We start from the raw sequence: 13,152 nt of genomic DNA on the forward strand, positions 1-13,152 counted from the left end.
TATGCATCCAAGGCACAAGTAAATAACAAAAAGGTGTTTTACGACAAGATTGTCTGAAGTGATTTTACACTGCCCTGGACAAAGAGACAAGATGTGAGAAATTGGTAAGGGATATAAGGTTGACTAATATATAAATGTCTTATTATGTATTTACTATACAACATATCCAAAATTCACAGTATTTGGGTGAACGAGCAAAAAGATGTGGTCAAAACATTGGACTACATGCCTGCTGAAAATTCTCTGAAGACCTCATGAAATTTTACTGTTTCAGCAACTTCGGCCCCTAAACATGCTCAAAAGTCGAAAATCTTCTTTGAAAAAGCTTGGAAATTTTCTAAGGATGAAAAAACATGGGTAGATCACAAAAATCCTACATCGGACGAAGATTCTACAACGTTTTCATTAAAAGGGAGAGTTCTGAATTTTCTGGTGACGTATTTCGGCAAAATCTTCATTCATTCATATAGGTTCTCGTCCGTTCATTCACAAATCAACAATTCTATACTTATATGAAGAAAATGTGAGACGGACACTTACTTGAATTACCTACGAATGGTTTGAGGGATTGATATTACCGGCATCACCATTATAAGCATTATTACCTTCATTTGGTTTCGACTCTGGAGAGTTCTCTTTATCATCATCTTTTGAATAAGAATGAGCACCATCAATGTCTTCTTCATCTATGATAGCCTCCTCCTTAATTCATCAACAACAATTAATGTTATTTTATTCGAAGAAGTACCACGATCGCTTGTACAAAAGAGATACTTACATTAATTTATTCTTCGTTGGCACGAGATTCATGAATTGGTTGCTCAGAAGCGCAAGTCGAAGGCCATCAATTTTTTGGCTGTTCTACATAATTTTTCTTTCTTTTTTTGATAAACAAGATCAAAACATAGATATGTGTATTAGAATACAGTAAGAAAACAGAAAAATACGTGTCTACAAGAAAATTTACTTTCACCCTTGATGTTGATGCTTTACATTCTAACAACCAACTTCTTTAACCAAGAAGCGCTGCAGCTTAAGACAGCATACACAGTAATTGAAACTCACTTTTCCAGACACAATTCAGAATTAGAATGTATAATCTATATACACTGGCTTGAGGGGCAGATCCTTTCTCATCCTAACTACCTCTGCTAGCTAGACTGGAAATTAAACTTTGATCAGAGCGGGCCGACAAATGTATACTGAAAAGGGATAATATTGAGGTTACTGAGGTTATAGACTTATAGTGCTACTGCTGATTCTGTTGCTGGAAGTTCGGATTCTGTTGCAGCAAACCAGATTGTAGATTTTGCGTATTGCCCGATAGATTACCAAAGCCACCTTGTGCACCAAGTTGCTGCTGCTGCTGTTGCTGTTGTTGTTGTTGCTGCTGTTGTTGCTGCTGTTGTTGTTGCTGCTGCATTGTCATCATATTACCAGGGTTTACTGCTCCCATGTTGAACACTGCAATGAAAAATTGCAAGTCATTTAGCCTTCTGGTGATACCCTAATATAAAAGTATACTAATTTCAACCGCAACCGTGTTTCCACAGATCCAAGACAATTGTGTGACAGCAATTGATATCGCCGAAACAGATGATCCAACATGACTTGTCATCCAACAGTAGTCACTAAGTTTCCCATCAACTTTAGAACTTATTGCACCAAGACGTTTCGATAAATGATTGTGGGTGGGTTGGGCTTACAAATTGACTTCTGTATGTGTTTGGCATGTTATAAACAGATGGAAAGAACAAAAAAGGGACCAGATACATACTTTGATCATTTAAGAGTGACGAGGGATTCCTTTGTTGATGTGCACCGGATAGTCCATACTGTTTCCAGGAAACACATAAATAAGATATAGAGTTAATGACAAATTAGTGAGTGTATAACATCACATCCTTAACAACGCTCTGTTATTCATGAACAAGAATACACCGACAACAATCAGTTAAATATTGTCACTATTCGCTTTTCAGCAAATTATCATCCAAAATTAAAAAATTCTGTAATTGCCAAGGTGAATAGCCATATATCAATACCTTATTATCACCTTCACCGACAAACATATTTAAAGGGTTTTTTTCTTAAAGGGATCTCGTATCGAAGTTAGATTAATAGATCATGTATCGCTTAAAATAATATAGTGGGTAAAAAGTGACAAACCTGGGTCCTAGGCAACAGTGATTGTGATGCAATCGTAGATGACATGTTCGGAATCTGAAAATAGAATACAAATGAGAAGGCATTTCACTGTTAGCACACTTCTTAATCTATAAAGGAGGAAAAGAACATCGCTCTACCGTGACTTATTTCTTTCTAAGCTTGCTAATGCAGTAACAGATGCTGCAACATAAGAACTAGACAACCAACCGAGAAAGGGGAAAAACATGCCGATGTAATGATTGAAAAAAACATGGGATCGACTCAAATGCCAATTAAGAGGAGGTATTTCCTTTTCTAGAAAGTGTCCAAGACTTATTGGAACTAAAACAATAACTCATACTCTAATCAGCAATACAAGGAACACTACCTTTATACCATCCCTAGAATGTGCTCTTAAAGAGCTGTATTTTATTGTGGAATCATATTGCAGAAGCAATGAAATCGGGAAAAAACAAAACAAAAATGAAAAATGAAGTCGAACCATTTGAGAGTTCGGCGACGATTGAGCAGCGCTGAACAATGCATTATTAGCAGTTCCAGCAAGCTGGCTTAAATGATTCCTTAGATTTCCTTGGTTGAGTTGGTTTTGCCCAATGGCATGCTGCATTTGCCCAGATTGCAATTGCGTACCTTGGAATTGCTGGTTTCCTAATGGTTGAGAATATTGCATCTGGTGTTGCCCATGTACCAAAATTTGCTTCTCAGTAGAGAGAATCAACACAATATATTAAGAAAAACCAAAAATATATTTGTAGACTTACCGTTTGAAATTTCTGAGACGTTCCTGACAAATCATGCATCTGTTGTGACAGCTGGTTCTGCCAACAAAAAGCAAAAGCAGGTAATGGTAGATGAGATGGAAGGATTTTGCTTTTATGATTAAGAAATGAGACTAAATCATAATGCAAGACTATTAAAAGCCATGATTTACACTTATATAGAAATGAACTGAATTAATTGTGCGAAGTCTAGAATGCTTGATTAGCAAATTAATTAATGAAGTTGGCATGAATATAAATTCTAACTGTTACTAGATTCTTTGCCCCTGAACCCTTGGCTTGTTACTTTTTCTGGACTGTTTGAATCAAACAGACTAGTCAAAATCTGAGTTGGGAATTTTATGGTTTGCGCAATAAATCTAAATTAGTCCAAGCTAATCTTAGATTAGATTAAGTTAAGTCGGACAAGTAATCCGCATTAAGGTGTTTATGGCTTAAATTTAATCATGCACTATGACTAGCTTAAGGTTAATGATAGATTAAGTTAAAGCTAACTAGTGAGCTGTACCATGCAGCTATGTGGTGCGTCTCTCAACTTATGATGGAAAGGTTAGAGTGACATGTGGCAAGCGTGACAAAGACTCTCGTCTAGCCTCTTGCAATAACCAAATCAGTTTATACATCATTCAAGCATGAAGAAATAGAATTAGAAGCCCAAGTCAAAATACCAAATAAGTTAGCTTCTTTTTCTTCTTTATGGTGTGCGTGGTTCATGAAGCTGTGTGTGCTGTTTGTGATACTGTTCAATTTAGTTGAAGTAAGAACTGAGTACATGGTATTCCCAAGTATACAGAGAATGAATACGTAAAAATGACTACCAATGAATTCTATATAAAGGGTATAATTTGTTTTGATATGCATGGTGTCTGTACTATGCATGATACTGATTTTTTGAGCCGAAGAACATGTTACTACCGGGTTAGATCTGTTATCTGCACATGGTTAAGTTGATCTCATGTTTAGGTCTAAATAATGATACAAAAAGAGCAGAAAATGTAACAGGGAAAACTGAACCCATTGGGAAGTATGATACCATACCGATCAAAAAAAGAAAAGAAGAAAGTGTGATACAATTAGGCAAGCTTTACTCTAACCTAGATTTGCAATCATTACTTAGACAGGTGTGATGGTTTTGATGAGATTTTCATTTTTCTTCCTCGTACAATTACAACTCTCGTTTGGCTTTACTTGAGTCATTAGTCATAAAATGCGTACCTGTCCCACTCCTCCTTGCCCCACATTCTGCCTAAGCGCCTGTTGGGAAAAAAGTTGCTGCTGGTGGGGAGGTAACTGCTGCATCATTTTCTGCCTTTGAAGTTGTTGCTGCTGCTGAAGTTGTTGTTGTTGTTGCTGCTGCTGAAGTTGTTGTTGATGCAGCTGTTGTTGTTGTGTTTGTTGCTGAGGAGAAGGTGCGTTCATTATGTTTGTGCCAGACCTAGGTGAGTTTGCATATGGCAGAGGCGAAGTGGTTGTATTATCAATTGAAGCAGCTCCAGTCATACCAGGTGATGGAATTGATCTCCCTATAATTTGTGCTGCCGTAGACTGCAAAAGTATGCTTGATTAAAAACACTTGAGTATGTATATTAAAACAACTCTACTTATTACAACACTTGAAAATAACTGTTCAAGAGTCGAGAAAAGATTGACGTGCTTCATGTGTACTTTTCATTAACGGTGGAAATAACTATGTTAAAAGGTCAAGAAAGATTGTGTACCATTCATTAACGGCTTAAAGAAAAAAGTATCCCAACGTAAGTTTGATATAAAATTAGTAACAGCATGTGTAGGAACTAAGTATGAAAATGCTGTCTTTAGCGTAATTATATAAAATAAATCAGCAAATGCATAGCTGAAACAGACAACACAGAAGAACTAGAAATGTCACATAAAAGTTATTTAACCTGTAGAAGTGCTCCTTGGCTGTTAACATTATTAGATGTTGGAGTGTTCTTCGAATACATGCCTGAAAAGTTAAGAATTTGAGCGTCACCACAAAGTCATTGACTGTAAGAATTTAACTATAAGTCAGGCAAATTCTGACACTTCATATTAACAATAAGGAGCAACAGAGCGTTTACCAGAAGCATCAGGGAAATTCTGTGGACCGTCTCCAACAGTAAGCACATCTACGAGATGCACTGGAAGGGAAGCTGGAAGTTGCCTTTGATCTACTTGCATTCGCGATCCTGAAAGGTATGGCAGTTGGCGAACTTACAAAAAAAGTAAGAAAACACGGCCATACCTCCACAATGAAATTTTAGTTGATCAACACCTTAAAAAACAGTGTATGTGCCTCATATCACAGTAAGTTTAGTCTTTTACTTGCTCCTTTACACTTGGTGCAGGAATATCCGAATATGAAGACTTACTCATGGTGTCTTGGAACTTACAGGAACCAACCCAGAAAGTATGCCAATCGAACGAACCAAATCTAAAATACACAAACTTAATGACATTTCCTATTCTATACTACAATTGTATAACACTAAAGCAAACTTTCTTTTTCTTCTGACGAGTAACAAGCAACAGAGCATACAGAACCATCTTTGAACAAAAAGAAGAAAATAATGAGTTGTTAAAGGGTTTCACCAGAATTTACGGCCGCTCGGAGTAAATTCTCCTGCTCTTGGATTTTGGCAGCTTGAACTTTATCAATAGTTGGAACAACTGATTGTACCTGACGAGCTCCCAAACCATACGCCTTCCGGGTATCAGCTATGACCTTTTCAGCACTTTCGCATGCAGCTCCAATCATCTCAATTCTGGTCTGCACTATTGACGATAGCTTATTTCATGATGTAAGAACCCCCAAAAGGACACAGACAAAAGAATTTCACAAAATAAAACCCCAGTCCACCTTTATCTTTTCAATTTGTTTGAGTATCGGGAGATTCTGCATTCCGATCAATAACTGTTCTCTCTTAGAATTGTCTTCTACTTCCATCTCAGGCAACAGCTTTGATGATAACATCACCGGTAGTACTGCCACCGATTTTTTTTGTCAGAAACACAAAAGCAATTCATTATTAAAGTTAATATATGTGTAAATGTTACTCCAAGCAATTAAACCTCATTGTAAAAATGGTACTCCCTCCTCCACCCCACCACCAAACTAAAATCTAAATGCTGCCAGCCATGTAGACTAAAAATAAAATCAGGCATTGGTTCATTGGGATTAATCAGTAAAGAGCTTTTGGGGCCATGTAGACTCTATGAAGATAGTTTAAAGAAGAAGATAACAGTGGAATCACTCAACCATTCTTCAGATGATCAAGGTGGATGAAGGGGGTAAAATAAAGCTTGATGTAAACCAGGAAATTAGCGGGTATACAACCCCCCAGTGTATGATTCCACCATTGTCTAAAACCCCTTGTCTGCCACCTTCTCTTCCCAGCTAATCACAGTAAAAAGGCTCAACATTCGGGTATACACCCCCCCCACCCCCCACCCCAAATCAACCATTCCGCCATTGTATAAAACTCCCTGACACCTCACTTTCTCTTCTCAGCTAATCATTGTAAAAAAGACTACTCGACATTGAGAAACAAATACTATTCCCAACAAATACTGTGAATTATACCTTATCAGGCATGTCTAATTCACAGCAAGTTTTTGCCGCAAACAACAATCAAAGCGTAAAAAGTCAAGAAACTAGCCATTTCCTAAGTGTGAACCCTAGATGCATAAACAAGTTGGAGATACGAAATCACTTACTTGTTGCATTCTCTGCATTAACATTCTTTGGATAAACAACAAATGCTTTAGAAACCTTCTTGATATCTTCCACAATATTGTATAGCTCCAAATTGACCATAGAAAATTGCCCCAACATATCTTGCCTATCATCAAAAGCTCAGTTAGTCAATTCATCAAACACATGTACGACAGCAAGTAATAAAAACAAAAAAACCTAGTTTCAAAATTGCAACAAGAAGATAATCGAGGTAAGAATGAAGAGTACCATTTAGGAACAGAATTAGTACGAGCGATGACATCGAAATCTTCAAGGATACGAGAAATGGCTTTGAACAGACCAATTGCTCTTGTTTTAACTGATTCTAGATTTAGTTGTTGTTGTACTCCTTGACTTAATCTCTCCACTACCACTTTCTGTTGTTGTTGTTGAGTTTGATCTTGACCTGGTTGTAATGGTGGTTGTTGTTGGGGTTGAGACATTACCCCTCTTCCTGCTCCTCCGTCCATGGTGGCTGTCCGGTTACAGGGAGGTTATGATATCTTGAGACTGGTGGGCATGCGGGCCTATGGGCAGTAAATAAGAGGGAAAAAAGGATACGAAGGATCCGATTTAACTCGGATTTGATCTGGACAGGGGACAACAATTACGAGTCAGCTGTCAAACCGTTTTGCTACTGATCCGATTTGATAAGAGACTATATTTGAACGGTCATTTATTTTAAGAGAAATTTCCTATTTAGTCCAAAAACCCGGCCCGGGATCAGTGTGTAGTCCAGCGGAATAGAAAAATTATCCGGTAGTTTAAAAAGGTTTAAAAATATCTAAAATTACTAGCCTACCCTCATTATTCACGTGTGGACCGTATATCTTTTTCTTCTTCTTTACTTTGCAGACGAAAACTTCATCTACTTTTTCAGAAGAAAACTATTCTTGTTTCTTCTTCTCAATCAACAACACCAACAACTAATTCAACCCTAAACCCATGCTTAATCATCTCTCGAAACTCATCATCATCACCAATAAAAACCAAATTCATCGGAAAGCTAGAAGGATAAGCTAAAGAGAAAAACCGAAAACAGATCTGGAGAGAAAACCATGGAGAAAGAGAAAAACCGAAAACATGTGAAATTATTCACCGGGTTTTCGCTGGTGGCGACGATTTATCAAACAAGGAGTAGTTTTGGCATGGTGGTGATGATGGCGTTGGATAAACTATGGTTATGTATATCTGTAACAACAATATTTGTACTTCTTTCTTTCTAACATTTCCATTTTTTATTTATTTATGTACTGATCCTACAATACATATTAATATGTATTTGAAGAATTCATTGATTTTTGTATGAACCTTTTTGTTCTGTATGATCCTGTAATACGTATTGATATGTACTGGTACGATATCAATAGTTTATATATTGCAGGCACTACTACATATTAGTATGCGTATGAATATACTGCAATACATATTTGGTTGTACTGACGAAACCGATAGTTTTTTGACAGCAAGAGCAACGACAATGGCTTAAGGTTTGGCATTTGAATGTTTTGCCTAAATTTGAATATGTATTAGTAAAAATTGGAGCACATATTTGGTTGTACCGACGAAACTGGATGGTTTTTGACACTGTGAACTGCTGGTACATATTTGAATGTACTGTAATCTGTATTGTGAAAATTTGGGTGCTCCTATAATACATACGGATATGTATTGACTAAGTGACTGAATGTTTGAATGTTTTACAACCAAATCAATATATTGCCTTCATGATATATTGCTTTCTAAATCTTATTTATATATATTTGGAGCTGTCTCTGACATATTGTATCCTCTATGTGGTTTAGCCGATGGAACTTTAGATCATCTTTTCTATCATTGTGATTTTGCCCGAGCAGTATGGTTTGCTCGCTGCCCACAGGTGTTTCCTGCCCTTGCCTGTTTTCATAGCCTCAAAGATTGGATTTCTTTTATTTTATGTGTAAAACTTATCGGTATGTAGTGATCCATAAGTAGCATATTAGTTTGTGTGTAAAACTTTCCAGTATGTAGTGGTCCATAAGTAGCCTATTAATACACTGAAACTACATATTGACATGTGAAAACCTATCAATATGGATATGTAGTATGTGAAAACCTCATTTACCCTGTCAATATGTAGTGTTACTTACTATCAATACGTATTGCAGGATTAATCCTACAATACATATTGTGATGTATTAATTTTTCCACTATAGTCCTGTCATACGTATTCTGATGTACTTATTTTTTCCAGTATAATCTGGTTGTACGTATTGTGATGTACTCATTTTTCCAGTATAATCCCGCAATACATACTATCGTGTACTGATTTTTAAATCCCGCAATACATATTGTGTTGTACTGAATACATATTTTATTGTAATGAAAAAGCTAGTTAAAGAAAAGGCTCCGTGTGTATATTTTTTGTGGGTGTTGAAGCTTCGAGAGTTCCAGATCTGTTTGAGAAAGCAAAACCCAAGACTCCATGTATTGTATTTATTGATGAGTTGTGGGAAGGCAGTGTGGGAGGTGGGATTTTTAACGGGCGAATTTTTAGGAAACAATGGTGTGATAATTTTGTCCATGATGAACATACCAGATGTTCTTGGAAGGGCATGATGTTTTTGTAACATACAAATTAGTTGTGGACTAAACATGAAATTTGATGATGTACATATCATTATGTACTGTATAAACCACCTGGGTTATGAATATGTACATCATTTATAGATGCAGTACATGTTATTATGCTTATTCAAGCATAAAAGAAACATTTAGCAATATGTACTACTGGATAGTTAGATTAGTGTTTTGTGTATGATATAACAGTACTTAGATTTGTAGCTGCAGTACATATCATTTCGAGCATAAAACCAAATATGTATTAGGTAGTTAGATTAATGTTTTATGTATGATATAACCGTATGTATTGATGTGTGCTATGTAAAAAAATAGAAAAGGTATAAAACAGTACATATTGACATGTACCAATATGTACTACCTTGTGAAAGAAAAAATGTTGTTGTGCTTTGTTACTGTAATCCAACAATATTTTTGGTTCTTGTTGGTGCATATTTCTCATCATTTTCAGTATATATATTCTGCAGTTTCTTTAAGAAGAGTTTGGGTTTACATTGCTCCCAAGAGGAATGGTGACGAAGATGCAAAGGAAGAAGTCTCATCAACTATGGATTTTGATACATAGTCATTATTGCTTGAAATAATGCGGTACCTTGTTTTTCTTCTATGGATTTTTGCCTTCATATTTCAAGTTCTCAAATTACTGTGAGCACCACCTCTGTTTTCAAAATATATGCAAGTTGCGAGCATTCTAGAAGGTGTGCGTCGAGGTTATATTAAGAGTACCATGTATGTATCAACATTTTTTGAATATAATCCTATAGTACGTATTATAATGTACTAATTTATCATGTTTTACGTATTGTGATGTACTCATTTTTCCAGTATAATCATGTTGTACGTATTGTGATGTACTCATTTTTCCAGTATAATCTTGTTGTACGTATTGTGATATACTCATTTTTACAATACATATTGTCATTTACTGATTTTTCCTGTATAATCCTGCAATACATATTGTCATGTACTGATTTTTCTTGTATAATCCTGCAATACATATTGTGTTGTAATGAAAAAGCTAGTTAAAGCGCAGGCTCCATATACATGTTGTTTGTGGGTTCATATTGTATTGCAAAACCTGACGCATATGAAAAAATTGGAACTTAAACTTGAGATTTTTTCAATACAAATGGTTCTGGAAAAAAAAAAGAGAACTAAATGTGTTTCAATACTTCTTGTAGTACTACAACATATTAGTCGTATGACTTAGTATAAAAGACTAATAAAAGAGTATGAACCTTAAATACTTGCAGTACATATCTGTCAGTACTGTAAAACCTGGTATAAATAAGAAATTTTTGCAAGAAACATATATAACTTAACGAACTTTAGTACATATTGAGCAAGAACCCAGTACAGATCGATACGTACTGAACGAAAAGTACATATCGGTATTTACTGAGTAAAACCATAGTACATATGTATATATACTGAGTATCAGACTCTTCAATTTGATGAGATAATTCCACTGATCCATCTCCCAGCCTTGACGCCTACAAGTATGCTAACCCCAAAGGACTTGTCTGCCGCATCTCTAGCGGCCATAACATTTCCTTATTGAATTTTCCACCATAACTTGTCTTATTTTCAACCAACGCATGCTTTCAACTGCCACAGATATATAAGACTCTTTAAGTTGATTTCTCTAGTCTCTCAATCTCATCCTTGATGCACGCAAGTCCTCTAACTTCAATGACGTGTCTGTTGCATCTCCATTGGCCATATCTGCAGCTATTATTTCTTCTTTGAATTTGAGAATTTTCTCAGACTCCGTAGCTTGTTTCATTTCATCCAACTCCTGTCACAGAACTGTCAACTGCCAAAGACATAATAAAAACTATAAACTTACCCATTAAGAAATTAATCACTCAATGAAACCCTGGTACATAAAGTACCGACTGAAACCTTGGTACATATTGATAAAGAAGAATTAATTTTAGTATCACGACTATTGTTGCTCTAAATTCAGTTTAATGGAATGACAAAGCAACATAATCCCTAGAAGCACGCAACAAGTCAATTGCGGCTACTAATTTACATGCTTGAGAATAAGAAAAGGGTCTTACCATGTTCAAGTTGTTCTTTATTTAGAGGGTATGCAGGTTAAATTTTCAAATGTTTAACGGCTAATGTCGTATGTGTTATCCTAAAATGGCAGTTGTCTCTAAGATACCTGAAAGTCTTTCCTTCAAGACTTCTGGCAGTAAGTGGCTCAAGTGGAGCTAGATGTGATCCTTCATCAATCATGTATACAATTGGCAGCAGAACGCAACACATTAAAACAAAAAACAATATACAAACAGTACATACAAATATGTATTGCGATATCAGTACATGCAATATGTACTGCAAAATCGCTACAGATAATCTAAACACTATACATAACAATTAGTAAATGATTGTGTTATATCTATGTAACAGATCTAGTCTGATAGAACTGAAGTTCCCACTGAACGTATATAACCCAATAGTATCAAGCAATTTATGTACTCTATAAACAAAACACAAGATTCTCATTTCCTTTTTATACGGTTCCCATAACTCTATAAACCTACATGTTTTAATGGACTCATTTAGTTTCTATAAACTTAGTGTAACTTCAAATCAATTAACACATTATAAGCAACAATTTGCAAAGTTTTATAAGGGAATTAATCTCATACAATATAGCAGATTATAAAAATTGGAAACCAATAAATTTCTAAATAGATTCAAAATGAAAAAAAAAACATTACATCTATATATATATGTATTGAAGAAAACAAGAACCGAAAACCCAGTACATATTGATGTGTACCAAGTGATATGTACCCATTGTTGTATATGATTCCAATAGTGGATATCGATATGTACCCAATATTGTATAGTTCTAACAACGGATATTAGAAGGATTCAACAGGAAAATAAAATGAGGATAACTTATTAAATAAAATAATCTCAAAGTTACTGAGAAATGAATGATTACGAGGGGGCGCTACCCCCTCGAACCCCGTAAACCAATGGTACACAATCAGAATATGTACCTATCATTATAAAAAAAATGTTTAGGCCGAGAACGAACTGCTGGATCTAGTGCATAATAAGAAGCAGCTCCATTTTCACAAATCCAAGGATGACCTAACATAAGAAAGAAAATAAAGAAAGCGAATCAAAAGATGCAAATAATAGTACATATCAATTTTACCAGATAAAATGCAAAAATGGCATCCCACTTCTTTCATATGTATATTCAGAACACTATTGAACTATCACACTTCTTAGAAAAGCAAAACACATTATAGTATCTAAGCAATGGCTGCTGATTTTTTTACATAAACACTAACAAATATGTACTGATTCAAGTGTTATACTGTACACAAAATAGATCTCACAAAAAAACATATACAGTACATATTAATATGTATTGTATATAGGATCATACAAAAAAATACAACAGAATGGAAATCATGATTTCCTGTAAATAAAAATGAGATAAAGTAAACAGAAGAATAAAAATAGTCATTCCACATTGTATAAAGCCACATACCAAAGAATAAATAACCTGAAATTTTATAAAAAAAACCCTATTAAATATTGATATGTACTATGAGAAAACCTAGTAGATATCAATATATACTGACTGAAAAACCTAGTAGATTGACACCCACCTATGATACTCTAACAATTAGTCTAAACATTGCATTATTGTGTCTCTAAGACAGTAAAACTTCACACTCTACCAAGCACATAGCCCTATTTCCTCAAATTTCAAGGAATAACATTGCTTAAAAGTAAGAATATAGACATATAAATTTCTCAATCACATGATTTTCATAACTCATACGATATGCATAAACGAATAAAATCAGT

General features: G+C 35.2%; 1 protein-coding gene across 1 annotated transcript; it reads right to left on the reverse strand.

The window, feature by feature from the left end:
• Nucleotides 1-897: 897 nt before the first annotated feature.
• LOC113323379 (mediator of RNA polymerase II transcription subunit 8-like) lies at nt 898-7,208 on the reverse strand. Its single transcript, XM_026571671.1, has 12 exons — nt 6,913-7,208; nt 6,666-6,790; nt 5,809-5,933; nt 5,541-5,718; nt 5,030-5,137; nt 4,853-4,914; nt 4,164-4,493; nt 2,931-2,987; nt 2,651-2,839; nt 2,170-2,223; nt 1,778-1,835; nt 898-1,464 (listed from the first exon to the last, which is right to left on the reverse strand). Exons 1-12 carry the CDS (start codon nt 7,152-7,154, stop codon nt 1,250-1,252), a joined length of 1,743 nt encoding a protein of 580 aa, XP_026427456.1. The 5' UTR covers nt 7,155-7,208; the 3' UTR covers nt 898-1,249.
• Between the last annotated feature and the right edge of the window lie 5,944 nt (nt 7,209-13,152).

The sequence above is a fragment of the Papaver somniferum genome, chromosome 11, assembly GCF_003573695.1.
Source record: "Papaver somniferum cultivar HN1 chromosome 11, ASM357369v1, whole genome shotgun sequence".
Taxonomy (NCBI): Eukaryota; Viridiplantae; Streptophyta; class Magnoliopsida; order Ranunculales; family Papaveraceae; genus Papaver; species Papaver somniferum.

Coding starts and splice junctions, on each gene's coding strand:
- LOC113323379 (XM_026571671.1), bottom strand. CDS start 7,154: ATGGACGGAGGAGCAGGAAGAGGGGTAATGTCTCAACCCCAACAACAA. Junction 6,791..6,912: donor ACTAATTCTGTTCCTAAATG/GTACTCTTCATT, acceptor TTTTGATGATAG/GCAAGATATGTTGGGGCAAT. Junction 5,138..5,540: donor CCGAGCGGCCGTAAATTCTG/GTGAAACCCTTT, acceptor CATACCTTTCAG/GATCGCGAATGCAAGTAGAT.